At 38.1% G+C, this 24,290-nt stretch overlaps 1 protein-coding gene across 1 annotated transcript; it reads right to left on the reverse strand.

Moving 5' to 3' along the window:
* Window positions 1-23,550: 23,550 nt before the first annotated feature.
* On the reverse strand, window positions 23,551-24,240 carry LOC138892176 (uncharacterized). The gene is made up of 2 exons (XM_070175882.1): window positions 23,739-24,240; window positions 23,551-23,636 (listed from the first exon to the last, which is right to left on the reverse strand). Exons 1-2 carry the CDS (start codon window positions 24,238-24,240, stop codon window positions 23,551-23,553), a joined length of 588 nt encoding a protein of 195 aa, XP_070031983.1.
* Window positions 24,241-24,290: the final 50 nt, after the last annotated feature.

Genomic DNA, 24,290 nt, shown 5'->3' on the forward strand with positions numbered 1-24,290 from the left:
GGTCGTTTACCTAAATGTTGACTTTGGTCAACTCTTCTAACATTAAGCCTTAACTTAGGAACTAAGTGTGGTAAATCACTCATGAACCTCTCGGAAACCGAATCACCCATCCCCCACAGGTCATAATCATCATACCAACCTAAGGAAAGTCTCAAATAGGGGAATGGGATTCTATAACTCAAAATGGCCGGTCGAGTCGTTATATCGAACCATGAGCTTGGATCGAAGAGTAAGGAATTTACTTTGTGCCAACAACTTTAGTAAGAACATCTGCAGTTTAATTTGATATGAAACATAGCGAACCACCAAAATTTGATCTTCAACCTTCTCCCATAAAAGCGATGATCAAGATAAATATGCTTGGACCATGGATAGATGACGGGATTTCGAGAAAAAATTGTGCAATTAAGACAATCACAAAGTACGATAGAAGGTGAAGTAAGATGAACATATAGCTTAACAGTAAGTTGTTGGACCCAAATTAATTCTGTAATTGCAAAGGCTGAATCAGAATACTCAGGTTTGGTGCTGGAGCGTGCTACAACCTTTTATTTTCGAGAAGACCAACTAATTCAGTTACCTTCACCGAATAGGTAATCGAATTGCAAAATCTGAAATGACAGTTCAACTCTGACATTGATTAGAATCGTGAAACTATAATCATTTAAATGAAATAGTAGGAAGCTTTTAATTATACCGTTTTACATTCAACTTGTTCAAATTACACAACCAAATCCTTCAAAATTTATCTGTAGATAAGCATCTACATTAAGTCTAAGTTGATAACTTAAAAAATGTTAAATACTTATTGAATACGGGACAAATACATAGTGTAAAAAATACCTTAATTACGTCGTATGTGTATTTCGTCCTCCATGGCAGGTTTGAAAACTTAATTAAATAGCAAACATATTATATTTTGAGTGTTCGAACAAACTACATGAAAAGTAAAAAAGAAAATTAAGTTTCTTATATGGTTTTGAATACTCTTAAAGGTGGCATAAGGTGGAATTAAGTGTGAAACTATTTGGTTGTCTGTACAAAATTTATCCTGAGATAAATTTATACTGTCAACCAAACATAATATAAATTTAATCCGAAACTCAATCTTGGATATCCCACCTTATTCCACTAGGATTATTTTATCCCACAGGATAAAGTTATACCGTCAATCAAACACAGTATAAATTTAAACTCAAACTTAATTCTAAATATCCCATCTTATCCCACAATATCTCATCAAACTTAGGATTATTTTATCTTACCTCCCATATGAGATAAATTATTCTATGGATTATAATTTCTGGACTATAATCCCAGAATAATTTAGTCGGCGTACCAAATGACCCCTTAATGGTGTGAGACTTTTTGGGAAAAACTTTACGGGCTAGGCACAAAGCGGATAATATCACACCATATTAAGAGTATATTTGATTTTATTCTACCCCAACAACTGATATCAGATCCAATAATTTGGCAAGATAAGTATGAAAATGGCGGAGTGATAGTGTGGGGCTCGACTTAGTGTCTTTTCCCGTCCACTGGTTGGTTTACAATCTTTATTCGTAGCTTTGAAGATGCATACACAAAACGTACACAAAATGAAGCTAGCTTCTGCCTTCGATGACCATAAAATTCTCTGATGTTAATCTTTAAATTTGCCCATGAATGTTGATAGAACATGTGAAACTTAGTTCAACGGAACGATTGTTGAGAGTATGTAAACAAAGCCATACATGAAAAGTAAAAAATAAAAATAAGTTTTTTATAAGATGTTGAATATTGTTAATGGTGTGAGGCCACAAGTTCCTCCATAAGTTGCTTCGTCATGAATGGCACCACGTTTGCTTTTCACTTCCAATTTGAGTGTTGTATAGCTGCTTTTATAAATTCTCTCAAGACACTGATTGGGACAAGCATGGTGCAACTTAAAAATGACTGTTGTCTATTGGTGTGAAATTTTTTTTTTTTTTTTTTTTTGTGAAAATGGCCAAATTTTTTAAAAACTCAAGCGCATAGTCCATAACTTGGCAACCTGTAGCCAAGTGCAAAAAACCCTAAAAAAGGAGAAAAACTGTCTCTTTCTCCCCAATTTGCTTCGGCTGACTCTGTCCCTAATAATGGTTACTTTTGCTCGTGCCTTCTCTCCATTAAAGTCACACCCTGATATACACTTGTATTTCTCTACTTTAAGTCTACCATCTTCTCTCTTCTCCTGCAAGAAAGGGATCAATAATTTCATTTTCGGATTCCCTTCATAAAGGTAAAACTCAAATCTATTGAAGCTTTGGAACAAGTTCGTCATGAATGGCACCACGTTTGCTTTTCACTTCCAATTTGAGTGTTGTATAGCTGCTTTTATAAATTCTCTCGAGACACTGATTGGGACAAGCATGGTGCAACTTAAAAATGACTGTTGTCTATTGGTGTGAAATTTTTTTTTTTTTTTTTTTTTGTGAAAATGGCCAAATTTTTTAAAAGCTCAAGCGCATAGTCCATAACTTGGCAACCTGTAGCCAAGTGCAAAAAACCCTAAAAAGGAGAAAAACTGTCTCTTTCTCCCCAATTTGCTTTGGCTGATTCTGTCCCTAATAATGGTTACTTTTGCTCGTGCCTTCTCTCCATTAAAGTCACATCCTGATATACACTTATATTTCTCTACTTTAAGTCTACCATCTTCTCTCTTCTCCTGCAAGAAAGGGATCAATAATTTCATTTTCGAATTCCCTTCATAAAGGTCAAACTCAAATCTATTGAAGCTTTGGAACAAGAAATTTAAAGAAGGACCTGAAAACACCATTAAATATTTCTTGAAGTTTGGTTTGAATTTTTTGATATGTATAGTTGTTATATGTTTCGATTTTGTGATACTGGGGTTTCTTGGAAATATCTTAAGAGGCTTAAATATCAATTTAAGGGTATTTGGAGATGTTTTAAAGCAAACTTGAGGTGGTTTTCAAATTGAAAACTCGAGGTTGGACAAGATATAATCTATGTTTCCTAAGAATATCTCCATGTATATCATTGTATATCACCTATAAATATGTTTATTTCATTTATTATAACGACCCAACTGGTCGTTTTGAGCATTAGTATTTTCTGTTCGGTGGTTTGAGGTCTTGAGTAGCTTCATATGATGTATTATAACTTGTGTGTATGATCACTTTTGATTTTCGAATGGTTCAGGATTGATTTAGAAGAATGACTCTCGATTTAGAAGCTTTAAGTTGGAATAGTTGACCGAGTTTGACTTTTGTGTATTTGACCTTAGATCGGTTTTTATGATTTTGTTAGGTTCGGATGGTAATTTTAGACTTGGGCATATGCCCAGATTTGAGTTCAAGTCTTCCTAGATGATTTTAAGGCTAATTCTTGAAAGTTGTAAGTTTGAAGGTTTTGCGAGTTAGTAGGTTTGACCCATAGCTAACTTTGTGGTTATTGATATCCGTTTGGGATTTCGAGCCTTGGAATAGGATTTTATGGTAATTAATGACTTTTGTGCAAAATTTGGGATCATTCCGAGTTGTTTAGACGTGTTCGGTGTAAGTTTAAAATTTAAAATTTTGAAATAGTTCATTAAGCTTGAATTGAGGTACGATTCGTAGTTTTGATATTATTATGTGTGATTTGAGGCCCCGAGTAAGTCCGTGTTATGTTTTGGGACTTATTGGTATGTTCGGACCGATTCGGGGTTGTTTTGAACCATTTCTTCCTTGTCTTTGATTGCTGGTTTTCTCTGATTTTTTGGTGTTGTGAGTCTTCTTCGCAATGGCGTATGGACGACTGCGATTGCGAAGTGTATATTGGAGATGGATGGTTTTTACTCTTCGTATTTGCGGCTCAGTGGTCGCGTTCACATTTAAGAATGGGAGCTAGTAGATTCACATGGTCTAGGACGCGTTGGCGAAGGTGTTGGTATCTCTGATCATCGCATTTACGAGGTTAGTGACGCGAATGCAAAGTGCATTTTTTGCAGTGTTCATCCTAGTGCTTCGCGATCGTAATGTAGGTTCCGCGATCACAAAGGGTACTCCTAGAGCAGTTGTATAAGGTTCTATTTTCGGACTTTGAGCTCATTTATTCATATTTTGAGATTGGGAGCTCGGATTGAGGCGATTTTACCACTTGGATTAAGGTACATGTTTTTGACTGGATTTGATTAATATACCTGATTCCATGTTTGATTTTGGCATCTGATTGATGAATCTAAAAGAGAAATTGGGGTTTTTGGCAAAAAATTTCTAATGTGAATAATTGAATTTTGAAAATCGGTTCGAAGGCGAATTTGGATAAAACTTGTATGGTTAGACTCGTATTTGAATGGGTTATCAAAATTTAGGAGTTTGGTCGGGTTCCAAGGTGCGGGTCTAGGTTGACTTTGAGTATTCGGTTTAAAATTTGACCTTTATCATTTGGGTTTGATTCATATGGCATTGTTTAATGTTATTGAGTTGTTTTTGGCTAGATTCGAGCCGTTCGAAGGTCGATTCATATAGGGAAGCATTTTTAGAGTATGGATTTAGCTTGTTTGAGGTAAGTATCTTATCTAAACTTGGTTGAGGCACTAGTTGCATGAGTTATTAGTTACAGCTATATGCTATGAGTGGCACACATGTGAGGGGTTGAGCCCATATGCGTATACCGGAATATGATCCATGCTCGGAGTAGTGCTTAGGCTACGGTATGCCTTGAATTGATTGCTAAACCTCATGCTATTATGTTTCTTATGTTTGTACCCCTTTGTGAGCTAATCGGATCATGCCAGAGGGTACATATAGGTTGATCCCTTGATTGAACATGGTAACTGGTATTTTTGAGATGAAATTGCCTAATTTGAGCTATAGTAGTACACTTTGCACATGCATACACTTTAACATGTCACTTATATTAGTCAATGAGTATGTAATTCGATACCCATTGTTCATGTATATGTATTCTTGTATATATGTTTTCTGTATGATATGGACTGGACTGATAGCACGTGAACTGTCCGTGCGGTGGCTATTATTGGCACGTGAGTTGTCCGTGCGGTGATAATTATTGGCACGTGAGTTATCCGTACAGTTGTTATTATTGATACATAAGTTGTCGGTGTGGTTGTTATCATTGGCACATGAGTTGTTCGTGTGGTTATTATTATTGGCACGTGGGTTCTCCATGCAGCACTTGAGTTGTCCGTACATCGTGTGGATAAGGATCCATCCCCCTAGGATCACCCTTGCAGCACGTGAGTTGTGCAACTGTATTATTTTATTATATAGCACCATTGCTGTGTACTTGTGAAATTCAGGAATTGAATAGGTTATTAGCGGGTATCATTAATAATTTTTGCCCCTATTACCTCGCCGAGGTTAGTTATAATACTTGCTTAGTACATGCGGTCGGTTGTACTCAAACTACACTCCTGCACCTTGCATGCAGATCTTGGAGCTGATGTGCTGTAGATAACAGGGGATGACATTAAAAATGTACCTGCTTTCCTGATATAGCTACCACTTGTCCATGGTAGCTTTTGATTCCTTCAATGTTTATGTATATTCCAAATAGATGTTGTATTTTATTTTCATACCAGCTTTATAAATCTAAGTCTTAGTAACTCATGACTTGTACTATCAATCCTTGGGATGTTATATGAAATTCAGCTATTTCATTTGTTAATCACTTATTATCATCATTAGAATTTTGTAACTGTTGTCTGGCTTACCTAGCGGGTTGGGTTAGGTGCCATCACAACTAGGTGAAATTTGGGTCATGAGAAGTTGGTATCAGAGCTCTAGGTTCATAGGTTTTGCATGTCATGAGCAAGTGTCTACTAAAGTCATTCGGATTGGTATGATGACGTCTATACTTATCTTCGAGCGGCTACAGGGCATCTAGGAAACTTCCCATCTTTCTTTCTTTACCGTGTAACTTTATTTCAGCTTGAATCTTATATCTTCGATTTCTTTCCATTCACTCATATGTGATGTTGAGCACTCGGTATCAGTTGTGCACCAACGGTTTGTGATATCGTGGATGAGGTACAAGATGTATTTTCTGTATTGTGGAGGTGGGGCAGTATGGAGGACTTGAGGCCAGGTTCAGATTGCAGCTTGGGCTCGGTAGTTTAAGTTGTGTGAGTATGTGCATTTTGACTTATGTGTCTAGTAGAGTCCCTAGTAGTGAGATTGATGGCTCAATCGGTTGGGAGATAGCTATGTGATGAGTATTATGTGACTGAGGACTATGCTTAGATGGCTTGGATATGACGGGAAGAATTTGCATGGGATGCAAAAGGACTATGAATGCTTGATTTCTGTCTTGATATGTTGTACAGTCTCGAGTTATGAGTATGTTGAGGGATCTTTTAGTTGCTCGTTTGTGGGATGAAGTATATTCTTATGTCTTATTGACGATTTTACACTCAGGAAGATTAAGTCATTGCATAGTGGTTGTGAGCATGATAGGGTCATAGAGAAATGCTAGTTTGAGGCTAAATAGGTAGTTTATCTCCTGCAAGATGTTCTGAGATTGTGTGAACCTTATGATATTTATATGAAAAGTTTCCTTTCTACCTAGTGGGATGTATGTGTTGCAATTTGAGTTCAGATCGCTTGAGGAAGTTCGCACGATTGTCATGAGGATGAATATGTGCTTAGCAAATGATTTGGGGTATTTTATGAATAGTGCTACATGAGCTTATGAAGGATTTAGTTGAATTACACTGCGAGATCATGACAGTTATGAAGGAAGAGTAATGTGGTTATTGGGTGATGTATATTATGGCTTCAAGGCAAGTGACGGAGGCTTCTATTGATAATCAGATTTCATGGTCATGTGTCATACTGGTTGGAGTAAGGCATACTTGTGGATCGGTTATGGTTTGAAGAGGTCGATTTCGAGGATGACTCGAGCAAGGAAATTGCTTGATGCACGATGTACTACACTTTATGGATATATGAAAATCTTGGAATGATTCAGGTTTGTTATTCATGGTGGACGTGGTGAGCAAGGAAAAGGAATCTCTTGGTTGCTTCATTTTTTTGGGTATTCATGTGCGGGTGAATCACAAGATGTTCGGCGCGTATTGGCTATGTATTGGGGATTAGAGTAGAGTGGATGACTTTCGAGAAGGTTATAATAAGTTCAAGATTCATATGTGGTATTTGAGGGTTCCTCATATTTGCATATGGCTAAGATCTGAGACTTGCATTGGGTGGTGTCGAGACTTACGGTATTTGCTTATCATTATTGATTCTACATTTTAGAAGTAGAGAGGTTAAGAAATAGCCCCAAATTTATAGAAGGTATCTTAAGAGTGGGCATCTCGGTTGCAGTGTTATTGGGTGCTTAAGAGGGAATACAAGGGCTTATGGGTCTTAGGACGGCGTGGTTTTATGCTAAGATCTCTTGGGGTGAGCTTTGGTTAAGGACCGTTATGTACTGACAATACTCTTGGGTTTGGAAGTCTGCATGACTTGGTTGGATTAGAGGTTCAGTTTGATGGCTTGTAAAAATGGGTTTTGAAGAGTTCATAATAGATTGAACCACAGCTCGAGGTTGATATGTTCTATAGGTGTGGAAGGTTTGTTGCATGTTGCGATGTTCTCTGGAAATGAGTTAAATGGAGAGTTTTCGGTTGATGAGGTGTCTATTCTACTTGTGATTCAGACTTGATAATGGGATTCTTTTATTTTCATATGGTGGCATGATGAATGCGGTGTGCCGTGTGGGATTGAGATTTGCATGTATAAGGTTGCATTTCAGTTTTGAAGGGAAGGTCATGAGTTCTAGACAGTATGGACGACTTCAAAATTTTAAAAGGATTTTAGCATTATCTTGTATCGCCTGAGTAAGGTGTATATGGCACTAGATGCTTTGTGTGATGATATACAGATGCTTGACGATACTATAGGGATCGCATGGTTGTTGACCATTAATGTTCAGGTTTTGCTACATGGCGCAGATGATTTATGGGAGTATCTCCCGTGAAGTGATTGTGTATAAGTGATGTGTCGGTCATATGAGTGGTGGAGTTGGGATCAGATATGGAAATTCATGTATTCTTGAGATTTAGAGACTGGAAGTTCTCAGAGGCAGACTATTCCTTGGATGTGAACTGTGAAGATATGTTAAGAGTTAGACAGCTGATGGCAGGTGTTATGGATAGATTATTGCGGACTTTTCGTAGGTTATTTACCTATTTCGGGAGGATCGCAATTGATTTTGTAGCCATTGGTAGGCCTAATAAGAATGTGTATTCTACATCGGATCAAAATTGTTTACTCGACACAACTATTGTTTGGGGTTGTGTCATCAACTAGAGTTGATATTATTCATGTCCTGATATGTTTCATGTATTACTCGCTTATGCTATAATGGGTTGGGAGACTGTTGACTACTTACACACCTGATGTGGTTCTGTTTAGGCTTTGCGGCAAGATTTGAGCGAGATGGCTCTTGGGCGCTGAGTTGCTTATTGCACCTTAATTGTACTTTCCCTATCTGTGGCATATTGTGCTATCTGTTTCTCCATAGTTATGATCATTCACTTCGCGTGTTTGATGTTGATACACATGTATTTGTTGATTATGAGTGTTATGGCTCGATGGGAATTTCATGTGGACCGTATGTTTGGATCGGGTTACGCACCACAGCAGAGTTAAGTTGGGATATGATTTTTGTGCTTATTTCGTGTATTTTATTTCTCTTTTATGAGATAGGTTCATAACATTGCACTTCGTGGTGGTATCTATTGAGCTTGCGGTATGGTTCTCTCATTGGGATCTCTTTCATCATTGGTTACATTCGAGTTGTTGCTTGTTGGGGGCACAGATTGCATCGTATGTAGCTCTAGGTATCATTGGTATGGCATGTCAGTCGAGTAGCTTGCACTGGCTGAAATGAGATTTCTTGACCTAGAATTTATGCTATTAAATTTTGTTAAGGTATGTTTGGAAGAATAATGTTACTAATCAACTTAGAATTTGGCTATGGTTCTTGTCGGGCAAGAGAGCTCCACGACTTGTTGATCTAATGGATGGTTATGATTTTCTTCATTTTTCCTTTATTTTTAGCAGTGTACAAAGGTTGGAACAAGGTTTTTTTTGATATGAGATTTGTTACCGGTACCTGGTTTAGTAATAAGTAGCTATTATGGTTAGAAAATATTACTATGAGTACATGAGTTATGTGGTATATCATGTAATTTTATCTTGGAATATGGTTATGGCTTTAAGTACTTGTTTGTACTTATACAGTGTATAGATACAAGAATAGGGTCTTATAATGAATTCCTAATGTGGAAGATTGGGTTCTAAGGTTTATGGACTAAGGTTGAAAAAGGAATCTTCAGTTAGATTACGTTGATGACTTATATGGATTAAGGTGATGTGAGGTCACTTATGGGTATGTGTATGGTGAGATTATACAGTGATTTGTTGCCTTTGGAATGACTCTTGCTACGTTCGAGGACGAACGTATGTTTAAGTAGGGGAGAATGTAATGACCCGACCGGTTTTGAGCATTAGCATTTTCGTTCGGTGCTTAGCATTTCCATTCGGTGCTTAGCATTTTCATTCGGTGGTTTGAGGTCTTGAGTTCATATGATGAATTATGACTTGCACGTATGATCGATTTTGGTTTTTGAGTGGTTTGCGATTGATTTGGAAGAATGACTCTCGATTTAGAAGTTTTAAGTTGGAAGAGTTTACTGAGTTTGACTTTTGTGTATTTAACCTTGGGTCAAAATTTTGATAGTTCCGTTAGGTCCGGATGGTTATTAGACTTGGGCGTATGCCCGGATTTGCGTTCTGGTGTTCCTATATGATTTTGAGGCTAATTGTTGAAAGTTGAAAGTTTGAAGGTTTGGAGAGTTGATAGGTTTGATCCATAGCTGACTTTGTGGTTATTAATGTCCGTTTGGGATTCCGAGCCTTGGTATAAGATCATATGATGAATTATGACTTGTGTGCAAAATTGTGGGTCATCCCGAGTTATTTAGACGTGTTTTGCATAAGTTTAGAATTTGGAAATTTAAAAATAATTCATTAAGATTGACTTGAGGTGCGATTCGTGGTTTTGATGTTATTATGTGTGATTTGAGGCCTCGAGTAGGCCCGTGTTATATTTTGGGACTTGTTGGTATATTCAGACAAGGTCCCGACGGGCTCGGGTATATTTTGGGGTGGTTTTAGAGCATTTCTTCCTTCTCTTTGATTGTTGGTTTTCTCTTATTTTCTGGTGCTGTAAATCTTCTTCGTGATCGCATGTGGAGGACTGTGAGCGCGAAGTGTGGAGGACTGTGATCGCGTGCAGAGATCACGTTCGCGTTCGCAGAGTTGGGTCACGTTCGCGATTAATCTATTTTCGAACCTTGAGCTCATTTTATCATATTTTGAGATTGGGAGCTCTAATTGAGACGGTTGTTTAGGCGGTTTTCACCACTTGGATTGGGGTAAGTATTATTGACTCGAATTTGATTATTAAACATGATTTCATCTTTGATTTTGGCATTTGATTAATGAATCTAAAAGAGAAATTGAGGGTTTTGGTAAAACTTTTCTAAAGTGAATAATTGGGTTTTGAACAATGATTCGGAGTCGGATTTCGATGAAAAATGAAACCTTTATGGTTGGATTCGTATTCAAATATATTATCAGAATTTGTGAGTTTGGTCAGGTTTTGGGGTACGGGTGCGTGTCCGGATTGACTTTTTAGTTGACTTTGCATATTTATTTAAAGATTCAACCTTTATCGTTTGGTTTGATTTCTATGGCATTATTTGATATTATTGAGTTGTTTTTGCTAGATTCGAGCCGTTGGGAGGTCGATTCACACGGGGAGACATTTTTACAGTTTGGATTTCGCTTGTTTGAGGTATGTATCTTACTTAAACTTGGTTGAGGCACTAGTTGCCTGAGTTGTTAGTGATAGCTACGTGCTATGAGTGGCGTACATGTGAGGGGTTGAGCCCATGTGCATGTACCGAGGTATTATCCATGCTCGAGGTAGTGCTTAGGCTACGATATACCTTGAATTGATTGCTAAGCCTCATGCTATTATGTTTCTTATGTTTGTACCCCTTTATGAGCTAATTGGATCATGTCAGAGGTTACATATAAGTTGATCCATTGATTGAACATGGTAACTGCTAATTTTGTGATGAAATTGCCTAATTTGAGCTATGATATTACATTTCACACAGGCATACACCTTAGCATGTCATTTATATCAGTCCATGAGTATGTAATTCGATATCCATTATTCATGTAAATGTATTCTTGTATATATGCTTTCTGTGTGATATGGATAAGACTAATAGCACATGAATTGTCCGTGTGGTGGTTATTATTGGCACATGAGTTGTCAGTATGATGATTATTATTGACATGTGAGTTGTTCGTGTGGTTGTTATTATTAGCCTGTGAGTTGTCCGTACAATTGTTATTATTGGCAAGTGAGTTGTCCAGACGGTTGTTATTATAGGCACGTATGTTATTCGTGCAGTATGTGGGTAAGGATCCATCCCCCTAGGGTCGCCCTCTCATGTTTCTCTCTAGAGGGTGTACACGTAGAATGTGAGAAACCGGCAGGGTTTTGGTTGATGTGAATTTTGGTAAAGTTGATCGTTGGTTGGACTTTCCATCTCTTCTCTATTTGCAAACTCCTTGAGTGTACACATAATTTTTCTGCATATCTTCTCTATATGTGAATCCGTGTGATTTGACTTCTTTAATCACGCTTATCTTCTCTATATGCACTTTTTGAAGGACTAATTATTGTTTCATGCATATATTCTCTATATGCAACTATGGAAGGATTATTTGATACTTTACGCATATCTTCTCTATATGCTGAATTACAAACTGATTCAGGACTTAGCACATTATATCCTGTGCACCGATGTAATTTTTTATATGTTATATGATTAGATGGCACCATTGTTGTATACTTATGAAATTCAGGAATTGCACAGGTTATTAGTGGGTATCATTAATAATTCTTACCCCTATTACCTCACCGAGGTTAGTTATGATACTTGTTGAGTACATGTGATCGGTTGTACTCATACTACACTTCTGCACCTTGCGTTGCAGATCTTGGAGCCAAGCTAGTGTGGATGAAGGGAGCTGGCATTGAAGATGTACCAACTTTCTGGATATAGCTACCACTTGTCCTTGGTAGATTTGGATTCGTACTCTGTTTATGTATATTCCAAACAGATGTTGTATTTATTTATGTACCAGCTTTTAAATCTAAGTCTTAGTGGCTCATGACTTGTATCACCAATCCTTGGGATATTGTATGAAATTCAGCTATTTCATTTATTGATCACTTATTATCTTCATTAGAATTATGTAACTGTTGTCTGGCTTACTTAGCGGGTTGGGCTAAGTGCCATCACGACTAGATGAAATTTGGGCATTGACATTTATACCATGTATATTAGTAAATATTCTAAGATCTCATAATAATATACACTAATATACTATACAATATTATGATACAAACTTATATACACGATATACAACATGATATAAACATCTCGTAATAATGCATTCCACGTCTGAATTTTGACTTTAATATAGTTTAAAGTACTCCAATCTTTTGCAAATTTTGTATATAGCTTGTTCCGGCGTATTCCAACCACTCTATCTTTAAAAAAGGTAATTAAAGTTTCATATCCGAGTTTAGTTACAATTCATAATTGGGATTTTGGTAAAATTTTGTCATTGAACAGCGTGGATTTTTGTTGTAATAGTGGTATGATTTCAAAGGTGGTGGGACAATGGCGAGTCAAAGAAAGTAGCTGGGTGCATAGATTGTGAAGTGTTGCTAAAATTAGGAGTTGTCTGTTTGCTGCCAATAATATTGTGCTACAGTTTTTAAGCCTAATTTTTAGCTGAAATCCAGCTAACAATTATAATATCCCAAAGAAAGAGTGAATTACTTTATATTTTGATTCCAAATGATTGCTCCTTTTCTCTTTCCATCTCCATCACACTTCTTTTTCTTCTCTGCTTGACTTATAAATAAAAACACACGCACACACACGATTGGTGGCCTTTTGGATAGGTTTCTACAGAGTTTTTTTTTATATAAATAAAATAAAAAATAGATATTCGAAACATCTTCTTAATAGAAAAAAATTTGTTTTGAATAGTTTTTTTTTTAAATAAAAACTTTCTGCTTCCAAAACGGTTATGAAAATCTCTTCTAATACTCTTAGATCCTTTTTCAGAACAAATAAAACTCTCTAAACAAACGCCATCAAGATTTTCAGGAGAGAAAAAAAAACAAAGTTTCTTGTGGTTAACACAGGGTTTTAAAGTGACTGTATTTCGTATACATAATATTATATCGATCTTAAATTATTTGTCGTACTTTCATATTTAGCATGTCAAAAAAAAAAAATTATATTTCTTTATTTGAAAATAATTTAATTTTAAACTTTTTATTTACCCTTAATGAGATGATTTATTACCACACAAATTTCTATGGTTTGTCATGCACCTCAAATTTCAAAAGTCTTTATTTCTTTCTTAAATTCCTTGCCTAATCAAACACTGTCACATTAAGTTGGAATGAAAGGAGTACATATTTTGACAATACTTTATATAAATACATTTCCAGCTTTTAAATATGTTATGCATTGTTTACAACTTATTGATGTTTATATATATACCTAACTATTTAAAGTTTTCAAAAAATAAATTGGTACCTTCTATTTGACCTTAGGTTTTATAATACGGCAAAGGGCCAAATATACTCCTCTACTTTCAAAAATGGCCTAAGAATACCCATCGTTATACTATTGGATTATCTATACCTCTGCAGTCATACTTTGGGTTCAAATATACCCCTCATTTAAATGGAGGAACACGTGTCATCGTCATGTTGGTCAATTCTAAATATCTCCTAATTAATTAAAAAGACTCATTACCCATACCCGAAAAATAATTTTTTAAAGCAATTTTTTTTCTTTGTAAAAACTGAAAAAAACTGAAATTATTTTTACTAAAAACTGAAAAAAACGAAAATATTTGTTTTTCAGTTTTTACAAAAAACCGATTTAGAAAAACCTGAAAACTATTTTCTAAAATAATATTTTTGTAAAAACTGAAAAACAAAAGCTGAAAATAAATTTTCTAAAGCAATATTTTTTGTAAAACCTGGAAAAAACTAAATTCTTTTTTTTTTACTAAAAACTGAAAAAAATAAAAATATTTTTTTTCCAGTTTTTACAAAAAACTGCTTTAGCAAAAGCTGAAAAATATTTTCCTTTTTACAAAAAAATTATTTTAGAAAATATTTTTCAGTCTTTTAAAAGCAATATTTTTGTAAAAACTGGAAAAAAAATATTTTTGTTTTTTCAATTTTTAGTAAAAAAATGTTTTTAGTTTTTTCCAATTTTTACAAAAAAAATTATTTTTCGGGTGTGGGTAATGTGTCTTTTTAATTAATTAGGAGATATTTAGAATTGACCAACAGGACGATGACACGTGTCCCTCCGTTTAAATAAGGGGTATATTTGAACCCAAAGTATGACCGTAGGGGTATAGATAATCCAATATTTATAATAAGGATATGACGTACACGTACATAATATGTGTGTGTTGCATGGCAGGGCGCAAAGGCAAATCAAATGAAGAGAGAGATTTGCTTTTTAGGGACTCTTTCCTGGTAAGGGCTGGTTTTAATTAGGGCGATATTAATTAATTGATTAACAATTACTAACCTATTAACCCTAGAAGCCAGACAATATCTTCTCTTTAATACCGCAAGTGGACTTGCTAGCATTGTTTTCCTTAATTATTATTTGTTCATATTTGTGACGTTCATGATGGAGAGAGGATCTACGAGGGCGGATCAAAGAGAAGTACTAACACGCTTACAAGTTGATGAAGAAGATGTTCACATGACAGCTTAGGCGAATCCCACATTGTAGTAGTAGAAGAAAGTAAATAACTTTGTAAGCCATATCACAATGGTGTAGCGCAACGACAAATCCGTGAGGCCACATGGCCAAAAGAGATAATATGTGCCAATGACTTGGGTCGTTTAAAAAATAGTATCAGAGTCGGACACTCATTCGGCATGGTGATGGAGAAAACCTCAGCGAGAATGCTGAGTCCCTAAGGGGTGTGTGTGATTCCCATGACGAAGGGCGGAACGACGAGGACGAGTCAAAGAGAAAGACTGCCATGCCTCTAAGCTAGTGATCGGTGCCAAACCTACACCACTATTGAGTAGCGAGGATGGTCGATGCAGTTTTACCCAACAAGGCCGGGATCGATTTTCACAGGGAGTTAATTGATTTGAAATTAGGTATTTATCTAAATCTAGATGTGTGTGTTGTTCCTAATTGCAGTTCCAAACATGATGGTGTTGATTCTACTTCTATTTCTATTTCTATTGTATACTAAGATTAAAGCTAAGTACAATATTTTTTATGATAGCTTTCAAGTGTTTAAAAGGACTAGGGTAGTAACTTCCGCCTAGGAGGATATCTTACGAGTATCAAGAATCTAGGGCGAGTTTGATTTAATTGGGGTCGTAATATAGTTATCACACCCAAGTACTCACTCTATACCTCTCGGTAGTTTAAGTGATTTTGCCCAATTTGGCTTTTTCAAGTCCAAATGGGTATTCATGCAATACAAGTGATATTAGCTCAAGTCAGGTATTACTATCTCTAAGTTTAACCCTTTTATTGGGGCTATCAATTTCTTGAGTTCACCCCAATTCCTTGTTAGCCTAGTTTTCCTAGATTTAGTCCCTCTTTCTCAAGAAGAGCCTAAGTTACAAAGGCATGAATCAGTGTTTGCAACCACTAATTCTACAATTCTAGCATGAACTAGGTTAAATATCACTAATCCATAAATAATCAAACCCTAAAATTCAAGACCCATTAAATACATACACTAGGGTTGGGTCACAACCCTAGCTATGGGTCTAGCTACTCATAATAATAGCAGAAATCAAAGATAAAGAGAAGATATAATCCATAATACTAAATTGAAAGATGAAAATCTAATGTTATAAGGTAAATCTTGTACAAAATTGCCCAAAAGGGAAAACCTAGCCGTCTCACGTACTCGGCAAAAATATAACATTGCCTAAAATTGACAAAAAGATCTATTTATACTAAGCTAAAATTTTTGAACAAAAATACCACTACGGAAGTTTCGCGGCCGCGTAATTCTGACCGTGGCCGCACACTTGCTTTCGCGGCCGCGTAATTCTGATCGCGGTTCGCGTTTCTTCACATATGGACTTGGGTTGAACCTTGTTTCGCGGACCGCGTAATTTTCATCCCGTCCGCATGAAAGACTCTTGTGGCCGCGTAACTTTGACGCGAACCGCCCTTCTCATTTTTTCTTGAATTATGCACTCTCTGAACCTTAGCAACCGCGGTCCGCGAAATTTCCATTGCGGCTGTGCTGGTACTTTCACGGCCGCATCTTCTTGTCGCGGTCCGCGTTCATGTTTGTGCCCAAAAAATCATCTCTCTGATTCTTCATATTGCGGACCACGAAATAATAGCCGCGTCTGCATTGATAATTTCATAGCCGTACTTTTTTGTCGTGGTCCGCATTCCACACCTCTTGGCCCAATCTTGTTTTTTGTTTAAGTTTTGACTCCTTTATGAGTTGATTATGGCTCCTTTGGCTCATTTTGAACAATCCTTGCAAGCAAGCATATTAAGTTAGTTTCCAAGAATACCTTCACGCATTTTTGGCCCAAAACACAAGTAAACGAGAGCAATTAATAGGCTAAAATCCCTACTTATCAACTCCCCCAAACATAAGCTTTTTCTTGTCCTCAAGCAAATAAGGTAATTCTCACCTCCACAAGAAAAAGAAAAGGATATTTCAGCTGGCTTAAGGTGACTTCATCAAGCATCAATTAGGACTAACAATTACCCTCAACACACATGAATTATCAACAACGTCATGTTATGACCTTTTGAGTTCCATAGTTCTAATGTGACACTAGAGCATCAAGAGTTGACTCAATTCATTAAGGAAGCTCGCTCTCTCACGTAAGTCATTGTGGATTCCAAACTCATCCTCCTCTACTCTCCATGAGCAAATCTCATTTTTTTAGAATGTAACACTCAAAATAAGGATTGTGAAGAAGTGCGCTCATCACTCTCAAAAGAATGCGATAAGTCCGGCTCTAAGTACCATAAGTTTGCCCCTTATGTAAATCACCACTAATATAAGCTCACTCAACTTGAAATCATATAGGGCTTTAGCAGAGATGTAACGAAGGCGTTTGGATCAAGGTAGGACATAATGAACTATGATGGTTTCATCTTTCCTTAAGTACTCCATTTTCTCATTTCGGCTCATACTTTCTTGACTCTTTGAGTCATTTTTCTTCTTCCTTAGGGGAACTAAAGAGACAAATTGTCACTCTTTCTTACTCATGACAATCATTTTTCTCCTTTTCTCATCATTCCTTGCCTTTCATCATTATGTTCTTTGAATCCCTTCAAACTTCTCTTTCTTTTTGACATACTTCTTTTTGGATTTTCTTCCTTTTCTTTGCCTTTCCTTTTCATCAATTCTTTTTTTTTTTGAACCTTTTATCACTTTCAATTTTCTCGTCTCTCCCCAAAACTTATGATTTTGCCAATTGTTCATCATGAATGCTAAGAAAAGATTGGGTGCCAAGAGAGGATCATTATAAAACGGATAAAGGCTTGTAATGTGGCTATTGAATGAAAAATAAGGGGTTGACTAGGAATATCATAATGGTAGGCTACAGAAGCTTTCAAAGTTCAAATTGGACCAAGGAGAGCCTATAATCACTTCTTAAGTCGAGCTATACTTAGAATTTCGCCTAGACAAACATTCAGGACAAGTTCTTGTCTTATTGGCACGGGACTTGGACTTGCAATTCAATACCTCACCTCTCAAGCTACTGTATTGTTAAAGAGAACAGAGTCGAGGGCCCACAATAACCCTAGCTAAGATTGAAGATCACAAATGGCTCAAAGAAACCACTCGATGATTGTTTTAGTCAACTCAAGAGTCTAAAGGTCACAACTAGAGCTATTCTTTGTCAATCAACTTGTCTCTAACATGAGTCGAAGGTAAATGTGTTAGTACCAAGTGAAGACTGCTTGAGACACTTTTATTCATTACTACTATATATCAAAGAAAAAAGAAAACGAACTCAATCCCTTAAGAAGGTTGTCACGCCATCCATCGTTGGGAAGAGCCACCCGGTTCACACAACATCTACCTTTGGAAAGAACCGTGGCATTAAGAAACCCAAAGGCTTATTGATCACGCAGAATGTAAAAAGAAGCTAAAAACTCAAAAATAAGCTACTAAAGGAAATAAGAAGATAAGCCATTAAGGAAAAATATAAAAGAAGTTATGAAGTAAACTACGGAAAGTAAAATGAATATGTAAAATAATGGAGTGAAACGAATATATACAAAATGGAAATGAATATATACATCGAATGGTAAAGTTATATACATACCAAAAGTGAAAAATAACGAAAGTGAAAATAACGATAAATAAAGGTAAAGAAAAATAGTATCATAGTTATTACATACCAATGTCATCAAATCATAACCAAATCAAAATGGACCCCCCTCCCCCCAATAAAAGATAGCATTGTCCTCAATGCTAATATCAAAATAAGATCAGGGAAGGGTTAGAGAGTAAAGAAAACTCCCTATGTGGTCTCTGTCTGCATGGGGTCAGTCACATGAGTGGGGTCCTCGGACTGCATAGGATCATCAGCTCCCTCCGGTTCCTCTAACTGGATCTCCAAATCCTCTGACTGGGGGACCACAAATCCTCTAACTGGAGCTCTATCTGCCTCATGCTCTGCTGCCTGTGCTGCTGGGGCAGTCTCCTCCATAAGCAAGTCAAGTGGGATATCTCCAGCAGAAGTGAACTTCTCTATCTCCCTCTTCAGCTTCTCCAATGACTCCTTTGAGGCCTGAGTCTTTCTCATCTTCTTTACCTGCTTGCCCAGATCCTTGATAGCCTTGCCGTGAGTATCCAAAGTCTCCAGGATCTTCTTTTGGTTGTCTAGGAGCTTCTTCTGGTTGTCTAGAAGCTCCTTCAATGAATCCCCACCTGCTGCAACTCTGGCCTCAACAGCTGCTCCTATCAATGTAGATGAGGATGACGAGGTCGCGGATGACGGGAGAGGGGAAGATGGCTCTGATGCCTCACTACCTCCCTCTGAGCCATCAGACGACCCAAAAGAGGAGGTAGCTTCATTGATTAGGCGGTAGGGTTATGATTGGGCCTCTTGTTGTGGTTGTGTAGATTCACCCTCAGAAATCTCTCGGGATAGGAGATATTCACTTGTGTGTGATGATTCGGCAGGAGGTCTAGTGAGGGTTTGTTTTTTGCTTATGATTCTTTGAGCCAATAAGGGCAAAGCCCGCTTTCCTTTGCTCCGACCTCGGGAGGATTCTACCCTCCCTTTTGATTTGTCTGTTCCTCCACGAGATCACACCATTTTCTACAACACACAATTAGTGAAAGATAATTAAAATTGGGGTTCAATCATGCCTTAAAGTAGTACAGATGAAATGAACAACAGTGCTTCTCAAAACAAGACATCGCGGACGGCGAAAAAGTGGGCGCGGCCGCGGAATGCCCATCGCGGACCGCAAAAAAGTGAACGCGGCCACGAAGAGGTCAGGTTCAAACTACTAACTCTCTAATCTTGGACACATGCGGACCGTAAAAACTTAGACACGGCTGCGAATGACCAATCGCGGACCGCAAAAAAAAATGAACGCGGCCGCGAAAGTAATTAACAGACTCTTTGAAGTTCACAAGCGCAGACCGCAAAAACTTGAACGCAGCCGCGTAGGACCAACCGCGGACCGCGTAAAAGTAACCGCGGCCGCGAACTCTTAGCAATCACTCAAGTAACTAAAAGCTAGGGTAGCGCGGATCGCGAAAAAAATGAACGCGGCCGCCTACCCTATCGCGGACCGCGTAAAATGGACCGCAGATGCAAAATTCAAATAAGATCGGTACTAAGAACACCGAGAACTAGGGTTTTTACTAAGTGTGCAAAAATTAGTTTAATTAACCATATAAAGTTACTAACCCTAGCCACCATTAAGCATATAAAACACTACCCACATGTATTTAAGTATCAATTAAGCATTAATTTGAGATCATACCATGCATCTAACCCTAACTAAAAAGAAAAATTAAAACAAAGAGAAAAGAAAAGAAAAAGATAAAATCACATCATGGAATTGAACATTCCAGTTGTAAAATTGTAGTAGGAAATGAACTCTTAATGTGAATGAGATGAAAATTGAGAGCAGGATGAGATGAACAGTGGTTTCTGTGTGGTGAAATGTAAAATGTTTAAGGAACCCTTATTTATACCAATCAACTGTGAAACCCACCGCCTTACCTGAGCGCGGCCGCAAAATTTAATGCATGGGCGCGGTCTGCAGAATATTGGCCGCGGCTACAAAATTCAACGCGGTCCGCAAAAATTGGAACGCGGCCACGAAAATTGCTCTTTTCAAGTACGCGTCCGCGGACAAAAATGTGTTGCCGCGAAATGCTCGCGTGAACCACGAAATTTTAGGCGCGGTCCGCGAACTTCCAACACCCTGTCAAAATCGTGCATTGCACAACCAGTTCCTACACACTTCACAAGCAGTTAGTCCAAAACAATGCTTAATCTAAGAAGAAAATCAAAAGAAAGAAAAACACATGTGTTGCCTCCCAAGAAGCGCCTGATTTAACGTCGCCGCACGATGCATGTTACCATCATTATTTGAAATGGATCAAGGCCACCACGTGGCTATCATCAATCTTTCCAAGGTAATGCTTCACTCGGTGCTCATTGACTCTAAAAATTTCCCCATTTTCGTTTTTCAAATTGAGAGAACCAAACAGAGTTACATGCACCACTTCAAAAGGGCCACTCCACTTTGACTTGAGCTTTTCCGTAAACATCCGTAACCGAGAGTTGAATAGAAGAACCAAATCAACCTCCTTGAATTCTTTGTTCCGGATATATTTGTCATGTAAGTACTTCATCTTGTCCTTATACAAGGACGAGCTGGAATAAGCATGGAACCGAAACGCATCAAGTTCATTTAGTTGCTCTACCCGGAGATTGGCAGCTACATCCCATTTAAGGTTCAACTTCTTCAGCGCCCACATGGCCTTGTGCTCTAATTCAATCGAAAGATGGCATGCTTTCCCAAATACCAACCGGTACGGAGACATACCAATTGGAATCTTATAAGTTGTACGATAGGGCCATAAAGCATCGTCAAGTTTCCTTGGCCAATCAGTCTGGTTTACATTGACAGTCTTGGATAATATGCTCTTGATCTCCCTGTTGGAGACCTCAACTTGTCCACTAGCCTGTGGGTGATAAAGGGTTGACACCTTATGATTGACACCATACTTAGAAAGTAAAGTGTCGAAGTCTTTGTTGCAAAAATGAAAACCCCCATCACTAATGATAGCCCTTGGGGTGCCGAACCTTGTGAATATATTTTATTTTAAGAAAGTCACCACACTCTGTGCCTCATTGTTCGGCAAAGCCACAACTTCAACCCATTTGAAAACATAATCAACAACAACCAGAATATAAGTGTTCCCACATGAACTCACAAATGTCCCCTTAAAGTCGATGCCCCACACATCGAAAATATCAATCTCAAAAATAGTGGTGAGGGGCATTTCATTCTTCTTGGAAATTCCACCAGCACTTTGGCACTCATCACAACACCTAACAAGATCTCTAGCGTCTTTGTACAAGGTAGGCCAATAGAATCCACATCTTATGACCTTTTGTAGCAGTTCTCTCCCCACCATGATGCCCACGGTAGGGCGAGGAATGGCAAGCTTCAAGATTACTCAATTGCTTCTCTTCCGGAACACATCTCCAGATAACACCATCATTTCAAATCTTGAAAAGATATGGCTCGTCCCAATAATAATCCAAGTTGTCCTGTTTGATCTTCCTCCTTTGGTTATAAGAGAGCTCATTCGGGATGATTCTGGTCACAAGAAAGTTAGCTACATCGGTGAACCAAGGCATCCCATTCAAAGACACGGAGAGGAGTTGTTCATCCTGAAACAAATCATTAATCTCGAGGCCATCATAAGGCCTCCCCTCCTCTTCCAAGCGGGACAAGTGGTCTGCCACTTGATTCTCACTCCCTTTTTGGTCTATGATTTCAAGTTCAAACTCTTGTAGAAGAAGAACCCATCTCATCAACCTAGACTTAGAGTACTTTTTGGTCATCAAGTAATGAAGTGCAGCGTGATCGGTGTCCACAATCACTTTGGCACCCATGAGGTACGGCCTAAACTTTTCCATGGTGAAGACAATGGCTAATAACTCTTTCTCGGTCACCATATAGTTGACTTGGGCGTCGTTCATTATTTTGCTTGCATAATAAACCGGATGAAATATCTTATTGATCCTTTGCCCCAAAACCGCTCCTACCGCAACGTCGGTAGCATCGCACATGAGCTCAAATGGCAAGCTCCAATTGGGTGCGGTAATGATGTGATTGGTAGTCAATCTATATTTGAGAAGCTCAAAATCTTTCATGCAAGCACCATTGAACACAAACTTTGCATCTTTTTCCAACAACTTGCACAAGGGGTTCACCACTTTTGAGAAATCCTTGATGAACCTTCGGTAAAACCCCGCGTGACCAAGAAAGCTCCTCACTCCCTTAACGGAAGTAAGAGGAGGGAGTTTTGAAATCACTTCAATTTTTGCTTTGTCCACTTCAATACCGTTCTTTGAGATCTTAGGGAGGAGGACAATGCCCTCCTCAACCATAAAGTGACACTTTTCCCAATTAAGCACTAACTTGGTCTCTTCACATCGGGCCCACACTTTGTCAAGATTATCCAAGCATTCTTCAAATGAACCCCCCACAACACTGAAATCATCCATGAACACTTCTAGGAAGTCCTCCACCATATCCGTAAATAATGCCATCATACACCGCTGAAAGGTAGCCGGTGCATTACACAAACCAAACGGCATCCGTGAGAATGCAAATGTGCCATACGGACAAGTGAAGGTGGTTTTCTCTTGGTCTTCAGGTGCAATGAGAATCTGATTCTACCCGGAGTACCCATCCAAAAAGCAATAATAAGCACACCCGGCAAGTCTATCCAGCATTTGGTCAAGAAATGGTAATGGAAAATGGTCTTTGCGGGTCACTTTGTTCAACTTTCTATAATCCATGCATACCCTCCAACCGGTAAAAGTTCTGGTGAGGATCAACTCATTTTTCTCATTTGTGATCACAGTCATACCCCCTTTCTTCAAGGCACATTGTACCGGCGAAGCCAATGATCTATCCAAAATGGGGTACACAACCCCTGCATCTAGCCATTTGATTATCTTTTTCTTGACGACGTCTTGCATGGCCTCATTCAACCTCCGCTGATGTTCCACGGATGGTTTGGCATCTTCCTCGAGTATGATTTTGTGCATGCAAAAGGCGAGGCTTATACCCCGAATGTCATCTAAAGTCCATCCTATTGCCCGACCCGAACTAGAACATCATCAATAATCCCCAACGGCCTCTTCATTGTCTGGTTCGCCATTTGCAACCTCATGGAAGTAGGTCTTGGTTGCCCAATACCCAATGTCTTGAACATAGAATATGGCATCAAATTAATGCTCGCTCCCAAATCACACAAAGGCTTTGGCGAAATCGGCACTACCAATAGTGCATGGAATTGTAAAGGCACCGGGATCTTCTAGCTTTGGAGCCATGGAATGCACAATGGCACTCACTTGATGTGTCATTTTGATCATCTCATAATTCATTGACCTATTCTTTATTACAAAGTCCTTCATAAACTTGGCATATCCCGGCATTTGTTCTAGAGCTTCAACCAAAGGCACATTGATGGACAAACTCTTCATCATATAAATGAATTTCTTGAATTGATTTTCATTATTTTGCTTTGCAAGCCTTTTAGTGTACGGTGGAGGAGGCCTTGGAAAAGGGGCCTTGGCTTTGGGCACTACCATTTCCGGTATGTTTATCACGTGTTTCCTAGACGGGTTCACATCATTTTGTGTCTCCTCCATGTTGTCATCAATGTCTATCCTCACTTCATCATTTACATTCTCATTATTGGCTTGGATCTTATCATCTTCTTGCACAACTAAATCATCATTCACAATCTTTCTTGGATTGGAGGTACTTGCATCTCCACCTCTACCGCTTCTTGTGGTCACCGCCATAGCATGGCCTATATTGTTCCCACCCTTTGGGTTTACTACCGTATCACTTG

The sequence above is a fragment of the Nicotiana tomentosiformis genome, chromosome 5 (genome assembly GCF_000390325.3).
Source record: "Nicotiana tomentosiformis chromosome 5, ASM39032v3, whole genome shotgun sequence".
NCBI lineage: Eukaryota > Viridiplantae > Streptophyta > Magnoliopsida > Solanales > Solanaceae > Nicotiana > Nicotiana tomentosiformis.